This window comes from Anas platyrhynchos, chromosome 1 (assembly GCF_047663525.1).
Source record: "Anas platyrhynchos isolate ZD024472 breed Pekin duck chromosome 1, IASCAAS_PekinDuck_T2T, whole genome shotgun sequence".
Lineage (NCBI taxonomy): Eukaryota > Metazoa > Chordata > Aves > Anseriformes > Anatidae > Anas > Anas platyrhynchos.
Window position 1 is genome coordinate 63,287,922 of NC_092587.1, and position 17,670 is coordinate 63,305,591.

The 17,670-nt window shown below is 45.2% G+C and overlaps 1 protein-coding gene across 1 annotated transcript in view; it reads left to right on the top strand.

The window, feature by feature from the left end:
• The window catches only part of TMTC1 (transmembrane O-mannosyltransferase targeting cadherins 1), a 148,314-nt gene that overhangs the window by 107,795 nt on the left and 22,849 nt on the right, over positions 1-17,670 (top strand). The window contains exons 11-12 of the mRNA XM_027469147.3: positions 658-771; positions 15,944-16,087. Of these exons, the coding sequence (XP_027324948.2) occupies positions 658-771; positions 15,944-16,087 (258 nt within the window). The remainder of the gene's footprint in view (positions 1-657; positions 772-15,943; positions 16,088-17,670) is intronic.

The following is a 17,670-nucleotide window of genomic DNA, read 5'->3' on the forward strand; positions in this document are numbered from 1 at the left end:
AGAGCGTGCGACTTGCCAGCTAAGGGCAAGAGCCCCCTTAGCCCTCAGCTCCTGGTGCTACTCTGCTCAGTGCTGTGCTGCGTGTCTGTGCGAGCTGGGTGCTCAGAGCATGCTGTGCATCCCCTCTAGTGGCTGCTGCGTGTGGAAAAGGTACCTTCTGTCTGGTACCTCCAGCTGACAGGCTGAGATCAAGGATTTCATACGGCACTTCGTGACAGCCAAGTTTAAGCAGGGCTGGAGATGAGAGAGCCTGTTACAGCTATATTATCAAAAGTATTGCATACTTTCCCTCCAACTGTTGGGCTTTTTAGAGTCTTTCAGTGTAACAAATTATATTTTGAAACACTACAGTACCTGGCCACAGGGTGCGTTGTCATGTTGGTGCTAGAGGTGCCTGTGGTGGCCAAGGCCAGGCTGGGTGAATTGCTGCCACGTGTTTATGTCCAGCGGGGGCGTGTGGTGTGCCAGTGCACTGCACAGTTTGCATGTGTGGGCCAAGCTTGTGGTTGTAACGTGAGTTGTGCTCATGGAAGTAACAAGGCATTTGAAATATGACCAAACTTGCCTTAAAGAAGGAGCAATGAGAAAAAGCTTGACCTCGGGGGAGGTGGTGTAACCTGGCCAGCTAACACCATCCTGTTCTGTTCCTCCCCACAGCTCAGGAGTGAAGACTCTGCCCCACAACGCCAAGGTGCACTACAACTATGCCAACTTTCTGAAAGACCAGGGCCGTAACGTTGAAGCGATCTACCACTACAAAACGGCTCTCAAGTAAGTTTCCTGAAGCCCCGGCTGTGCTCAGGCTGTGCTGTGCAGCCTGCTGGCAGCTCATCCCTTCCCAGCGAGGGCTGCCTGCTCCTTACCCCCCATTTCCCTCCCTGGAGGCAGCTCAGCTTTCGGAGGTTGGGAAGGTTCCTTGGCTCGGTGTTTGTGTCTCGTTAAAGGAAGGAGCCTGGCTTCCCTCCAGCTCCGCGTGCGCCCGTGTGTGTTTGTGTGTACACTTCAATATATGAGATATAAATGTTACCATAGCTACACATTGAGCAATGAGGTGTCATTTACTTGGCTGAATGTATGCTGGTAAGCGGGAGGTAGTTGTCATAAATGCATTTTCGGATTCCTGGGCCATTTATCTTGGTAAATTGTTAATGGTGCATGCCTGGAAAATGCCTGCTCTGTAGCCATCTGAAGTAGAGCAATAATAATAGTACTTACTACTTGTATTGAGGCTCCTGTCCGCAAAGCTTTGCAACAACACTAAACTAATTGATGCTGACAATGCTCCTGTGCAGTAACAGGGTAAATACCATTACCATAGTTCTGCAAAGGGGGAAGCTGAAGCAGGAAGGTGAGCTGCCTGGCCCATAGACACAGGGTAAATCTGGACCAAGGGCTGGACTGTAATACGTAACTTCTCCTGGCCCAGGCCATGCACATGGTAGGTCCTGGGATGGAGGGGGGTGGTAAGGGAAAGCAAGTATGGAGGGTGCAGATAACACCATCGGGGAAAAAAAGGCACATGTGGAAAGGGCAGACAAAGTCAGGAGTGGCTCTGGCAGCAAGAACAGAGCACAGCACAAAAGGGCATGTCAAGAGGTGCAAGAAATATTCTTTCCTGATGTGTGGGAGGAAACTCTAGAAATTACATCTATGTTTTGTCGTCTTGCCAGTTGACGGCAGAGTTATACCAAAGGCTCCCCAAGGGCTCCTAACCCACCCAGGTGAGCTGGGAGGACAGGATATCATTGCCACTGAGTTCTGTGTGAAACTGGGTGAAGGTGATTTTTAGCTTTTTGAGTAGCATCCTGTTCTCTTTTACCATGCTGGGGATTTAGGAAGTCGTTTAGAAAAACCTCCATCCTATTTTTTAATGTTTCCAGGAATGGAAAATTCAGCACAACCATCAATAAATTGTACTGAAGGTTAATTACCCTGTCTGTTGAAAATGTCCTCCTTTATTTTTAGTCTGATTTGTTTAATGTTGTTTCCAGTCATTAGATTTGTTTACACCTTCAAATGCCACACTGATCAGCTCCTCCCTTAATCTGCTGTTTGATACAATAAATGGATGTAGCTGCTGGCACTTTGTGTTATGCAAGTTTTTGCAGTCATCAAGTAGCTCTTCTCCAAGCTTTCTCCAAATTGCCAGAAAGGGCCATTGGAAGTTAAAAAGAAGAGAGACTAACAAATATTTTCCAGACCCTGCAGCGTACTTGCTAGTATGGAGAGTAACTTCACATCTTTTTGTTCCTCCCAGCATCGCCTCTGCTTGTGGAAATGGGAGTTGCTGACAAAATACTTTGTTCTTCTCTAACTCAGCAGCACCCATTTATTATAATTACAATGCTGTCCTCTGCTCTGCAGTATTTCAATTATGAAAGAGTCTGTTTTGAGAACTGCCTGCAAACATGTCCTCAACTTCATTAGATAGCACAGTTTGTGCTGATGGTGTTGTTTACACAGCACCCAAAGCCCTGTCAGGGCTTGAAGCCACACAGAAGCACTGGCCCAGGTACTCCATATCTTAGTGGGCCTTGCTGATGTTCTGGTTGCTTTGGTAACTTCAGGGTTTGCTGGCACTTCCAAAAAGACATCTCCTGTCCCCCCTACCTTGCATGTTTGCTATCAGACCTAGCAAGGCCTGCAGTGCAAGCCAGAAGCCTTTCCTGCCAGCTCCTTGGTCCCACCACCTCATCCTTCCGTGCTTATGCTTTCCTTACTCCCTCTCCCCAGCCACATCACTGGGTGTTGGAGGCTGTGTAATATGCAATAAAATAGTGTCATTAAAGAGGGTAGTACGTCTTCCTCTGGAGCATTACATTCCATGTTTTCCCTTCAGACATACCCCTTCTGAAATGTTTGGCAGTTGTGTGTAGGCCTTACTGAGTCGTGCGTGATGGCTGTGCTGAAGCAGTGGAGAAGGGGATGGATGTGGGACAGGCAACGTGATGGTGGGTACCTGAAAGGGCTTTCACAGATAAGAACAGATTTAGCGTCCCAGCTATTTTATGCAACCTCACAGGCTCCAGCTTTGCACTCTCTGCCCTGACTATAGACCAATTACTCTACAATTAAAAAGAAGGGACTTCGTAGCTGTACTATCCTTAACAGATTTTGATGATTCTGAATATTTTTGGCCACTGGTCTGACCTGAAAATGGAAGTGCTGAAGCTGAAGCAGCACTCAGGCCTTGAATTTCTTCATCATTGAGCGGGCAGACCAGCAGCTCAGCGCTAACACCACCAGCTTCTCGGACATCCCCCCAGGTACCCCTCACCAGGTGTCTGGTCTCCGGGTGAATCCGAACGGATCCACGCTCCCAGGTGATGGAAAACACAGCCCAGTCAAGAGGCTTAGCAGTGTGGCAGCAGCACCCTCAGAAGGACAGGAGATCAAAACATCATGTCTGCCTAGCGTGGTGAGAAGCAGTGGGCAGATCGATCGGGAAATTAATAAGGAGATGGAATCAATAGGGAAGCAGGCTGCTGCCACCGCCACCCGGCAGCTTCTGGGAGGTAGGGGAGGGAGAGCAGCATCGCCCATAGCAGCTCTGTCTGAGGCACGTGGCTCATTAATCATTCCAGCTCACTCCTAAAGCCCGTGCCAAATTGCAGTGTAGGTTTGCTTGATCTCTGGTGAGTGAGTTTAACTGTTTGCTAAACAAAAGTGATCCTGTCAGTATGCGCTTGGCTGTTTTAACCGCTTGCAATTACCATTCCACCAACGTAATAATGCGTTTCCACTTGCTGCTTCTCTGCCAGAAGTGTCAATTGCCATGTCGCTGTGCAGTGAAGTGGCCTAATGCTCCCGTCATGTGGGCAGGTGATGTTGTAGCTGTAGCTGTGTGAAAAGACATTGAAGCACACATAAGTTATGTAGGGAAATAACAGCATTTGGGACTAAATCCCGGGAAACTTGATCCCCAGTGCTTTAGTCATTTGCTCCCATTTCTGCCTTCAAAGGCATTTTGCAAGCAGGATCCTCTGCTGTCATGTGTTGGTGTCTCTCTGTTAACTTCAGATAAATGGTGGAGCAGAAGAACGTGCTTCCTCTGACAGTCAAACTGCAGGGCGTATTTCCAAGGCAAACTCTGCAATTGATCCCTTCAGCCCCCTCTTGATACACTGTTGGTGTTTGAGACTCATTGCAGATGGACACTCAAAAGGCAGCGGAGCAGCCAGTGATGCAGCTTCTTGACATAGCCTGGTCTAGGTAATTAGTGCAATGCAATTATGCTGCCCAAGAGTGGGGGCAATGAAAACTGAAATGATACACCAAAACAGAGAACAGCATTATCATTTGAGAATGCAAAGAAGAACGAACAAACAAAACAGTTTTGCGTATGCAGGAAAAGTTCCTCATGTGCGTCAGGTTCATGAAAGGCAAATGGAAGCACAGCCTTCGGAACTGCAAAATGAGTTATCCATAAAGCAGATTTTACCAACAGCTGGCATTCTGCAATTGGAGCAATGTTTTATAAGGCTTTTAGCTTACCTTCAGCAAACCAATAAAAACACACTGCTGGGTTAGACTGCTTTGGTGGTTTGCCTGACATATGGTGGTGACCCCAGGAGATGCTTGATATTTTTCTGCAAAAAGCAAAGGCCAGAAATATACTCTGTCTGAGATGGAGTTGACCATGGCTACTCTGAAAGCTAGCCTGAAAATTCTTGCTGCTGCTTCTGCTGCACATTTGCTGCTGTTGCTAGGAATTTCAGAGACCTCCTGTTGCTGGTGATCAAATAGAGCTAGTTTTATCTGAAATAAAACTTGTCTTGCCACTCTCATGTTTGCGAGTGAGAATGCAAGGTCGTGCAGCCTCACACAAGTATGAAGAATATCTGTGATGTGCTAATGAAGATATTTTTGCTGTTGTTGATGGTTACCAAGCTCTTGTCCTGCTTCTTCCCCGGCCTCATTTACTTGATGTTGCTGTTGAGACTATTTTATCACTCCTTAGGAACACATGTAAGCTGACATGAAAGAAAAACAGAAGAGCCTTAAAACTGATTTGACCACCATTCCTTACGTCTTTTAACAACGAAGGGGGGGAAGAATATTCCCTTCTCTGCTACAAAAGAACTTATTTAAAATTGTATTCCCAAAGCAGCTCCATCTTATCCTCTGTATTTCTGTGACCAGCACTGCAGAGTACTGCTCATTGGCATGCCATGTTTGCTGCCAGGGTTCTGCTTCCCACAGATCTCTCTTTAATATGAGCAACAGCAGGTGGGGCTGAAGGAGGTTGCTGGGTTTCTTGGGTGCATAAACATGCTAATAATAATCCAGTGCTGTCCAAGCTAAATTGTTGTGACAAGTGAAAAGCTGACATCTAAAATTCCGTGTTGGCACTTTTGGACATAAAAAACATATAGATTCGCCCTTAATTAAAAAATGTCACTGGAGTAATTATGTTTAATAGTGGGTGAGAATGAGTTATCTCTGATTGAAGCCAGATACTGTGACCATCAAATGACACAAAATTGATGAGTCATAAATGAGTTATTTCTGTATAACTTACTTTTGCTGGATGAAATGAATTGGAGAAAATAATTGAGACTGGGGCAGCTAAGAAAGGAAAAGTGCTGGAAAGAAGGTTAAACAGTGAGCAAGCCCAAGAGATGGAGGAAGAGAGAGAGAGACAGAGAGCATCGTCTGGCCCTCCAAGCCTCCGTTCTCCCTTGTGTTAGCCTCCAGAGAAGGGAGCCTCGGGGCAGCAAGCAGCAACCCTGAGGCTGGCTTGCTGTGTGGCTCAGGGAGCTGCTCAGATGCTCGGCCTTGAGAGAGAGGAGAGGCTGGGCCAAGAGGCATACCAGGCAATATGAAAACGGTTGGTGCCGCACCATGGGCAGGCTGGCTTTTGAAGAGCTTGCAAATAACATGGCTAAGGGCATTGCTTGCAGCGTGGAAACTGGGAACGCTGGCTTGTGGCATGAGGAAGCGTCACGAGATCATCCACATGTATACTTGGTACTTGAACGTAGGCTAGCAAGAGGAGGAGGCTGTGTGAGTACTGTACCCACATCCCTTACCGAGGAAAGAAGTTGGTGCATAACGTTGCAGGAATGGGAGCAAGCTCGGCGGCTCTTTCTCCCCCCTTCACTTTAGAAATAAAGCCCTAATGCTGCAAGGGAGACTCAGGTTTCTTGCTAAGCTTTCCCACACACCTACCCACTGGGTTTTTATATATCTTAAATCAACAGTATCTGGGGTTGGTTAAATTCAGTTAAATTACACTCTCCATGAAGTAAAAAAATAGTGTTCGTACGGCCCTTTATGTGTGCGTGTGTGCCTTGAAAATGCCTCTCAGCGTGGACTGCAGGTGGCCTTGGATACCATCTGCGATTTATTTCTGGAAAGAATTAAAATACCAGCACCATTTGTTAGCCTGTTTTTACAGGGAGTCAAAAATGTGCAGCGCTGCTTCGCTGCCGCTGCCAGAGCCGCGTTTGCTCCCGAAGCCCTGCGAGCCCTTCTGGGGTCAGGCTCTTGGAGCAAACCCTCTGGTCAGGCATTTGGTGAAACATCTTCCCAGAGACCTAACAGAACTCCCTGTATGAGTGTGTGTTACAGGCCTGGGACAGGTCCAGGCCGTCGGGAACATCTTTGTGAGGTGCTCTTCTAAACCGCGCCTTGCCAACAAGCTGCTGGGGTATTGATGCTCTCACATACGTACCTGGTGGCTGTCCTGAGGCGAGACAAACCTGGCGAGTGATTTTAATAGTACCTGATGGTTGAAAAGCCTGCCTGGTAATTTGAAACAGAGACTCAATAGACTTTACAACACGGTGCATGGGATGATGGCCAAATTACTTCAGCCAGTGTAATTTATTTTTGAACCTGTTCTCTACAAACACTGATCTCTGCCTGTTTTAGGATATCCACCCCCTTTGCTCAATTATTCTTTTTTTTTTTTTTTTTTTTAATCAAATACGAATCAAGGTGCAGGCTTTTATTTACTCCAAAGCACACTGGTGTGAGTGCACCCCTGAGCCCTGAAGCACAGGCAGGTTGTGTGCGTGACTGCGTTGGCAGCAATGGAAGCTGGCTGTGCCTGCTGGGCTGGGCAGATGTGTAACTCCCTCTGGGGTGTAAGTATCTGTAGGCTGGGTCCCTTCCTAGGCTGTAGCTATTTTCATGGGTGTAGGTCCTTCTATGCTATAATTCAGGGGTTTGCTAACTTGTCAAAAGCATCTTCTTGGAGAAGAGCCCCCATCAGCACTAAGGACTGCTCTGTAACCTTCCTCAGACACTGCCTCATTGCTCTGACTGTTTGTAGGGAAGCAAAAGTGCATATGTATTGAAGTCTTATGCTAAAAGTCTGGGGAATAGAAAACTGCTTCCCCAGTGAAGGTGCAATGCTTTTGTCTTACTGAGACAAGAGATCTATTTCAATTTTCACGTGGGCTATACAGAGTTCCTACTTTTGGCTGTGCTTTGCAGATGTTTGTGTCTACTTTTTCACTTCTGGAAAACAAGAACCTCAGATCCAAAGGCTGTTTATTCTTCCCACAGCCGTTTCTTTTCCCCTAGCCAGCTGCCCTTGCCATCATGGAAACTTTTGAGTGACCATTTTTTCTTGAAGAACAATCAGGTAGCACTGGTTATAGCTGTACTAAATCAAAGATTTGCCTTCTCCAATCCTTAATAAAGGGCAGCAGAAAAATTGGCTCCTAGTCAGTGTCTGTCGAGGATAGCCTTGAGCCTTTCTGTGAAGCTTTGGCAAGAGCAGGTGAGGTGCTATCCTTTATCCCCAGGCATCTGAATGGCCCTTCTGAGCAATTTGGGCAGTGATGGAGTGGGGCTGCTCTGATTTACACCGCTGAGTGAGGCAACCCCCGGCCATCCCATGATCACGGATGGCACTATGGGGCTGTACTTACAGCTTCCTTCGGCACCTGGGAGCCCTAGGAGGTGACAGGCATCCTATCTGCCTAGAAGAGAGATGTGTTGTTTTTCTGCTCCCTCATGTAACTGTTTCATTGCAGAACTCACCCAAACTCGCAGCCTCCTGTTCGCTGCGATGTTCCTCTGGTTTCTGTCAGCGCTCTGAAGAAGCCTGCACTGTTTGCTCTCTGTGTAAGGCAGGCATGTTGTGAATTATTAGTCCTTTGTTGGGCTTGAGTAGTTTCTGGGATTTTAAGGACTTACACAGATCCTGCATAAATTCTTTATGTGAGAGCAGAAGCAGGCAGCCCCGTTTGATAACCTCGTGTTGCCTCAGCATCACAGGGAACATGTGAGTTTAGCAGGAGAGGTTTTATCTATTTACTTGCTTATGTTTAGCTGTGACATTGTTTGACATAAAATCCTTTTTGTCCTTCTGAGCTCCAAATCTTTAGCTTCTGCCCCCACCCAAGCTTGAAGATGTAATGAAATACCATTTAATGTGCCACAGGCTTGTTTTTTTAATGTCATGCTTCTGGATGTGATTTTCTTAAAACGCATGCTGGGGTCAAAAAGTTCACATGGCTTTTGCCAATTTACAGGTTAAATCTATTCAGCTGCCCTTTTTTTTTCACGTCTCCGTCCTGCCGAGTTTTCCCTCGATGCTGGGGCACAGCAGGGCTGCCGTGCCCCGTGCTCTGCACGCAGCAGCAGGCTCGCCCCGATGCTCCTGCTGCCTGCGAGCTGCCAGTAGGGCAGCCAGGACACCTCTTCCTTCCCGTGAGCCCTGGCTGCCATTCAGCACTTGCTATTTATACTGACTTGGCCTCTGGAAGTCCCAGATGAGATCAAGGTCCCCTTTTACCAGCTTCTGAACAGAACTGCAGAGTGTCTTCACCGCAGAGGGCTTGTGCTGTGAGCAGGGAGGCAGTGGTACAGGAAAAGGACATTTCAGTGCTGGCACTTTAGTTGCAGGTCACAGGGACTCTGCAAGGCAGACTTGTGCCAGGCCACGTGGGAAACCATGGGAGAGGTGAGCACCGTCTCTCAGTGTCTGTGTTGTGGGTGCTCAGTGCTCAAACTCAGGTGACTTCTGCCTCTTAGGCAGCAAAAGACATCGGAGGTGAGCTGGGGTACCCAAGGCACCTGTGGGGGACCCCAGCCCTTCAGTCAGTGGCAGGAGGGTCTGAAATAGATCAGGCACCCCGCTCTCTGACCGCATGCAGCGTCACTTTGTGAACCGGTTGTGATCTTGGTGTCTCCATCAGAACCTGATCTGGTCCATGTAGTGCCAGCGAAGACCCTGGTGGGATGCACAGGGCCACCCGCAGGGCAGATGCTGCAGGGAGGGGGCCAAAAAATGCTCTGAGAGCTGCGGGAACCGTGCCAGGGCAGGATTGCTCGCTCCCTGCCTCATTTCTAGCATTGTGTCAAGCACTAATTCAGCTCGTTGCTGGTGAGATGCCACAGCAGCACTCCGGGCTGTGCTGCATACAGCCAGGAACCTCACTGCTTTGTCATGCTTTCGCTGAAGGAGATTATGCCTGAGGCTTTCAAAGGAACCGAAAAGCCTTAGATCTCTCACTTGCCTGGCTTTCAACAGGATTTCCAGGTTAAAAAAATAAAATAAAATCCCAGCCTGCCACAAATCTTCTGCCAAGCTGAAGGGTGTTAACTTTGAGGAAATATTGATGCAACTACTAGAACTCTTCAAGAGAAACAAGCTGCTGCTCAATATTGCAGGATTGTCTTTCCCTTTATAAAAGGAATTCAAATGCTGCAAATTGAAGGTCTTTTGGAGAAAAACATAGGATCTGGCTCGGTGACCTACGTCGCATAGAGGAGCTTTCAGAACAAGGTGCCACGCTGTCATGAGGCCACAGCCCACATTGTTGCCACTGCAGGATTGTTCCCTGTAGGATGACTGCTCTCACAGCTGCATCAAGTCAGGTTTTAAATCAACCTGATGTAGAGCTTTATTGAGAACTTATGTAAATACATGAAAATGAGAGTGATGTAATATTCAGATTGGAAAATTGGCTTGAAACCCTATACCGGAGTAAATATAAAGTGGGTAGTATAAAGATTTGGCACAGGTGGAACATTATTGACGTAACATTCTGACTTTTGTTGGCAAAACGGTGCCAATAAAATATCTCAGCACGTGTTGGAATGGGGCAAAATGTGTCTGAAAAACAAGTTGCCACACTGCCGGCAAGCAACAGGGCTTGGCTAATGAAGGTTTGACTCTGCACGCTTAATTTGGCCGGAGTCGGTCTCTGGCTGCTGAGCGCTGCGGTAGGGTCGCACCAGCACTGGACGGATGGAGAGCAGCAGCTGGAAGGTGTCCAGCAGCATGAAGGGCTGGTGAGAAAACGAGGTCTGTCGCAGGGCCCTCAGCCCCTCTTCTCCTTTGGCCAAGGCAGAGGTAACTCCAGCGGGTCGCTCACAGCAGAGGTAATGACTCGCAGCTGCTGCAGAGGTGGAGTGCTCGCCGTGAACGCCAGGTTTGGACGGACACATGCTTTCATCCAAAGGTGCTGTAACAAAAGCCAGGCACGCTGCTGGGTCTTCCCACTTGCTGATTTTTCTCTCGGGCAGACAAGAACATGCTTGGAGGCTCTTCGAATGCTTTGCGAGGTGATGCAGGCAGGTTTTTCCTTCCCTCTGCTGCCGTGGCATGGCCATTAGGTTAATTATGTCCCATGCTGTTTGTGGCTTTTCTGATGGCCTTAAGGACTTGTGTTTCAAGTCACTGGGAGGGAGCACACTTTGGACAGGCTTGTCACAGGTGCTCGGAGGGTAGCACGAGGTTGGGCAGAGCTGCATGAATCCCAAAAGCTGTCGGTGCAGCCCTTTCCGTGCTGTTCATGGGCATTTCCATGGATAACTGCTCTTGCCTGGCCACATCCCTTTCGCTTTCTGCCCCTGCACAGCGATGGTTGTGCAAAACCCATGTAACACTCAAAGAGCAAGCGGGGAGTTGTCATTCTGATGCCTTTTGCCCCCTTAATACCTCTGGCACCAAACCAAGGGCCGTTTAAAGGCAGGACTGTGAGCAGAGCTTGCCAAGTGTTTAAGTGGTCTCTCTACATCTGAATTAAAAGAATTAAAATTCTTGGCGGATTATAGGTTGTATCCATGACAACAAATTCCCTCCCTTTCTCTTTTTTTTTTTTTCTGGAATCAGCTTGTAGTATAAATATGTTGCCAAACAAAACCATGCATTTTTTTTTATAAACTAATGTTTCAGGTAGTAACAGCATTAAATTAAAAAGCAAAATAAGTGGTCTTCAGCATTATGATGACTGTAGATGTTTTATGCCTGGTATCGTCTTATAAAACTAAAAATCTCTTGACTGTGCAAGTCAATAAGGCTTTTGTTCAATGGTATTAGAGGGAATTTTACTAGCCTGAAAGAAGTGGGGATAATTATTAACAGGAGTTCTTGTGCAGTGTATACCTGTAATAGTTAAAGGGAAAGCTGTTTAAATTTATTCTGACAATTGCAGATACAGCACTGGAGGAACCATTTGAATTATTCATTCTGCAACAAGGAAACATCCCACTTGTCTTCTCTTTAGAAATGAAATCCCAGTCTGATTTAAAATACACTTTAAAATATATAGCCTTGGTTTATTTTTTTTCTATTTTTTTTCATTTTTATGTAATTCTGCTGTTTCGAGACTTCTATAATAATTACCTGTGAATGTAGGTTTTGGAGGAAAATTATTCTGATTTCTGAAAGAAATGAGAAATTGATTTTTTTTTTTACATGAACTGCTTCTTGTGGAATAAGTTTAATGAAATTCAGCTTTCTTTCATAAATAATGCAGCACTTGCATTTGATTAGGTGAAGCCTAAAGGAATTTCTTCTTAATCAGATGCATAGCAAGAAGGATATTGCCTGCAGACTGTTACCATTATCAATGGTGGTGGCAAGGAAAACACAGCTCTGTGTGTGTCCAGACAAAAAGCTTTGTTTCTTAAGAGAAGTCATAAAACAACATATACATTATAATAACTGATTCTTTGCAACTCCGAGTGTCCCAGTTATTTGTAAAACAAAGTCTGGGCTCTGAGTATTGTTGTTGTTGTGGCATGAAAGAGACTCCAGGTTAACTTGAGACCTCCTTGTCATGGTAAGGTGTTTCTGAGTCTTCCGAGAAATAAATATGCATGGGGAACAGACAGTCTGTGCATCGGAGAACTTGCAGTCAGGGTAGACATCAGGAAGCATTGGGGCCAATTTTGGAAGTCTCAGAAAACAGCACAACCCTCCCAAAAGCATAAAAGTGAACAGCAAAAAAAAAAAAAGTACACGTGCTTCCATTCATTAAAAAAATAGCTCAGATAGAGCAAAAAGCAAAACGCTTTGCAAACGATATATCTGCAAATTCTGCAGAAACATTTTCTTTAGTACGCGTTGCTTTAATTAGTCACCTGTGGTCAAGTTTTATGATGTTCTGTAAATCCAGCCACAAGACTTTGTTCTACTCTCTTTTTATCCCCAGGAAGCTACTGATAGCAGTGGTGGGTGTGCGTGAACAGAGGGCAGCCTGAGTAAGGCCATTAGTCCTGTAGTCGATGTCCATATTAATAAATAAAAAGGGTCTGGGCCCCAGTCTCCAGCCTTGGGGCCAACTGGCATAAATCGGCCTGCAAGCATCTGAGAGATGGGGGCTGAGGCCACGCTGGCTTTTGGGACCAGACCCTGGCCTGGGCTCAGCCCTGGCCACTCCTGGGAACAGTTTGAGGGTGTTGTAAACCTGGTAGGGATCGTGGCAGCAATAAACAGCGTGCATGGTGATGGGCCCAGGCGCTGGCTCTGCTTAATTTACTGGGGGTGATGCTGTCCTAGGGCATGGTTACGCTCTCTGCTGAGCTCACTTGAGTGGCATCTTGCTCTACTGCCATAATGAAGTAATTTTCCAATAAAAACTTTAAAAACTGAACCCCAGTGGAAAAGCCCAGCACCACTGCCTTATCTCGCTGCGCGATGCTATTTTTCTCTTCACATTTGTTCGGATATGTAAAATTGTCAATGTTGTAACTTCTGCAGGCCAGATGCTAAGCTGGTTTAAGCTGACAATTTATGCCAGTTGAGGTTCTGTTTTTTTTCACTTATATTCCTTGGAAAGGGCAATGAGATGTAAGGAATAAATGTAAAACACAAGAAATAGAGCCCGGGATCCAGGGGAGATGGGTTTGCATGCTGTGATGTGCTGTCGAGAGGTTTTAGCGCTGAGCTCAGAAGTGTATTTATGGAGCTGCTGGTCAGAACTGTGCAGCTTAAAGGTGAAATCAGTGCTTTTTTTTTTTTTTTAATTTTGAATTTTCATTCCTCTCCAAATCGGTGCAAGCAAATCTCCTGGGCCTAAAATGTCATGGGAGCACTAGAGGCCAAGAGCAGAATAAATTTCTGAAAGTTTGCGAGCAAACGCATCAGGTTTAGGGCTGTAAAATATTAATCTGTTTCTGACTTTCCCAAGAATTGTCTGAAATACTTCTGCCCACTCATACATCAAGCGACTTCATGTCAGATATTAGAGCTTTTTTTATACGCGAGTACTGACAGAAGTGATGCTCAGCTTTTATCATAGCCAAATGGAGAAAAAGGCTCAAAAATTATGACTCCCAAATCTTTCTATTTGAAAATAATGTCAAAAGCCTGTGGAAGAAATGGGAAACAAGTCTGAGCCCTTGGTTACTTGCCTGAAGGTAGATAGGACATGCTTCACTTAAGATCCTGGTCAAGGTGTCACACAGAGCTGTGTCCCACATAGCGAGGAGCAAGCAAGCTTGGGCCTTTCCATTGCTTCCCTGCTGGTCCTGAGGAAGGTTTCCCCAGCCTGCTTCATCTGGGGAGGCTTAGCCTAGCTGGCCAGTGGATTTTAGGGCCAGGGTAGGACTCAAACCCTACCCTCATCGCCTTGTCTTTCACTGACCCTTCTCCAAGTGCAGGAAGCTTTTCACATCCAGAAGTGCTTCAGACGCTCTGTGTAGCTTCACTGGTAGAAAGCGATGCTATTTCTGTGGCAACTGCAGTCTAGCCTTGGATTTCTTACTCCTCTGTAACAAGATCAATGAAGGATCTCTTCAGAAATCACTTGAGCAGTGAATGCAGGTAGTGTAGTGAACGGTGGTGTCGCTGGACAATGCAGACACTCAAGGCAGTGGCTAGTACGTGTAAGATGCATCTAGGGGTTAGCAGCAGCAGAAGTGGTTACCTCTGAGAGACAGGGTGCTTATCTGGACGTGAGGGATGTTAGCAGAGCCTGTAGCAGTTAGTGAGTGGTGCTCATTACATTTATCCATTGTCAGTATAATAGGCTACGTTCTAAAAATATATGTATATGATGGCATCTTTGAATGCTTTCTCTCCTCCGGTATGTGGTTTTGCAATCCTTGCCTGCTAGATTTAGTGTTGGGTGGAAAACTTTCTTCTTGCTTAGTTGTAGGAAATAGCCCGCGTTTGTTACTGGCGCACGTCCTCTTCTCCTGGAGTTCCCTCGTGTGTTCCTGGCTGCGCCCCCAAATAAGACCCTGCCAGGATCACTTATGTGCCGTGGAATGAAAATGTGACTGATACAAGTGTTGCAGCAGTGTATAAAATGCTAAATTATTCACGGTGCTTAAGTACAGAAAATCCTACGGCTGAACTGACATAATGAAAAACTCCAGGAAAAAAAATAACACATAAAAAACAAAAAACATGGAAATTCTTAGATTAGAAACAGCCTCGAAGTTCAGAGTTAGACTGCATTATAGTCTTAGTCTCTTATTCCTTTAAATGCCCCTCCTCATGCCATACCCTGGGCTATCATAGCCAACCACTTTTAATGTCATTATCCACATCTCTCTCCCATGAATTACAAAGCTATTATCCACACTTTACAAACAGGGACCCAAGACAAAGAATTGCCAAATAACTTGTCCTGGTCTGAAATAGAAATCATGCAGTGGCAGAAGGATTTGGGACCGGGTCTTCTCAAGCAGAAGCCTTGACCCTCTTACCTCACTTCTTCCCTATCACGAATAAAATGTCCATTGGAGGAATTGAGTGGGCAGGCACCTGTACAGCATTTCATACCAGAGCATCGGAGGGGACTCTGGACACTTCTCGCACAGCTGGTCTCCCCCCTCTGTGGGCTACCTTTTTGTATTTGTTTCATTATCAGAATGAACCTCAATTTTCACCCATCTGTTATGCAGAGGGTCCCGGGTGCTAAATCTCTCCCTGGATCGTTTTCACCACTGGAGTTTTCTGGTGAAAAAACTACAGACCAAACCATTAATGCAGGAGCATGACTTTGCCTGAGCATAGAAGCAGCTGAGTGGACCATAAAGTGCTTCTTAATTCATGGAGGATTTTAGCAGAGATACGCTGGGCCCAATGTGTAATGTTAAATTGAAATGGGTAGATTTAAATTTCTGTTTTGATCAGTTGAAAGGAGAACTGGGTGTTAAAAAAATACAGAAACTCAGGAAATTCATATTGTTAAGCAGTCTGTTTCCAGATTTTTTGATCATTTTTCTTGGTCCTGAAAACATTATTCAACAGCTGAATACAAGTTTCACTTTGCCCTTTTTTATTATCACTTCTGTTGTGGGAAACAGATTAAAAACACACAATTAAGCAGTGTGGTGTTGGTTTCTGTATATGTCAAAACAAATTTATATTGGAAACATATTTTTGACTAAGTATTTCTTACTTATTCAATAAGCATTTTGAATAAAAATGTTCAGGCTGCTCTACTCATTCTGCCTCTTAATTGGAGGTTAAAATAAGTTTTCAAAGCTGTTGAGTGTTCTCTTCTGCCCTGGAAGCATAAAGAAACTGTAGGAGAAGATCTGATTTACAGTCTCTTTGGGAGTTGAGAAGGTTCCTCATGATCCCATCAGGACCTGCAGCAAATTAAGGGAAGATGGCATTTTCCAGCTGACATCCTTCCCAGTACGGAGTGCCACAGAGCAGTGATGGTGGAGCTAGTGACCTGAGCTTTATGTGTGTCAGTTAATGAGTGTGCATAATTCATTATTTCCTTTTTCCCAGGCTGTACCCTCGTCATGCAAGTGCTCTCAACAACTTGGGGACGTTGACCAAAGATGTTTTGGAGGCAAAGGACTACTACAGACGGGCCCTTCAGTTAAACCCGCAGCACAATCGAGCTCTCTTCAATCTCGGCAACCTGCTCAAGTAAGTTGAATGCAGAACTGGGGCCAAGGAAATCCAGGTATCTCCATATGCACGTCACCATAGTAGGTTTTCTGCCAACTGGTGAAGGAATGGTGCTATTTCTTACTGGCAGCCAAGGCTGCTGGCACAGAGACAAAGCTTAGTCTGGATATCCTTATGCTGTCTGCCAGGTCAGTTCAGGTGCTGTTTACAACGATGCTTCAGCTGGAGGGCATCCACTTGTTCCAAATTAGGCATCAAAAAATGAGGTGTCCAAATCCAAACCAGTCACCTGGGATTTCCATCTCAATGGAGAGATGTGAACCTTGCCAGTGGAGCAAGCCATGGTGCTCAAAGACAGGCATTTGATACAGATCTAATGAATAACACATATCCAGCAAATCCCTCCCTGCAAGTTCCCACTTCTCCTCATTAGCTGTATCTGGAAGGTCAGATGTGTAGTTTAGGCATAAATACATAACTCTCGAGATGCTCAAAAGGGCAGAAGGTTCATCCCATTCCAGGGGGTGGAGTGGGCCTGGATTTGAGGGGAAAGCTGGTTTACATCCCTACGTGGTTACTTTACTGAGCTAGAAGACAAGTTGATCAGTTCCTAATTTGATTCATTGTTATTTAGAGCATTAGCTTTTAGCAAGGAGAATAGCAATCATAATCATGCAAATTAATTTGACTAACCATATCTAAAGGCTGAACTTCAATCTACAAGAGAAGCTTTGCCGCTATGTTAAGATCTGTCAGAGGTGCAATTAAAGCAAACAAACAAAAGTCTCTATTCATACCCTTGCTTTTTCTCACCAGCAAAAAATACCCATGTTTTTGTCAAGATAACATTAGTTGGGTTCCTTCCTTCCCTTCCTCTTTCCTTTTTTTCTTTCTTTCCTCCCTTCTTTTCTCTTTTTCCTCTCTTCTTTTCCTTTCCCTTTCCATTTTTTTTTTCTTCCTTTTTTTTTAGCAGAACTGAATAAACAACAGCAGTAAAAAGCCACTTCTGCTGATATAAACTGCACCTATTTTGTAGTGGGATATTGCTGGTAACAGGTCTCTGGTAAATCCTTCAGAGCAGATTGGGCTTTAGTGTTGGGCTGGTTATAAAGTGGCACTGTCTCATCAAAACACACTTGATCTGTCTGGTTCTTAAATGTCACTTCAAGTGTGAGTTTATGTGAAGGAAATTAAGCGGATTGCTGAAGTTCTGCCTGGTTCATTCAGTAACAGAGAAGTTGCCAGAGTAATATTACAAGTAAACCTGATGGTTTGGGGTTAGAATATGGCAGATGTGTAGAAAGGTAAGTTAGTGCTTTACTGGAAATACAAGAAAGGTAAAGACAGCCTTATTACAAAAGAAATCAAAAGTCTTTGTATTATTCATGAGATTTGGTTGATTGAAATTAATCTTTGGTGGCAATGCTGTTTAAATATATATATTTATAATCCTTTTAATCCATCACATTTGTCTTAATTACTATTCTTTGATTTTTTTTTTTTAATATGAAATGTTAATACAAAAGGACATAAGCCTGAAACAGCATCAGGACACTCTGTGTCAATAATGCTTTAATCTGGCAAGTTGATGGGCTCGTGTG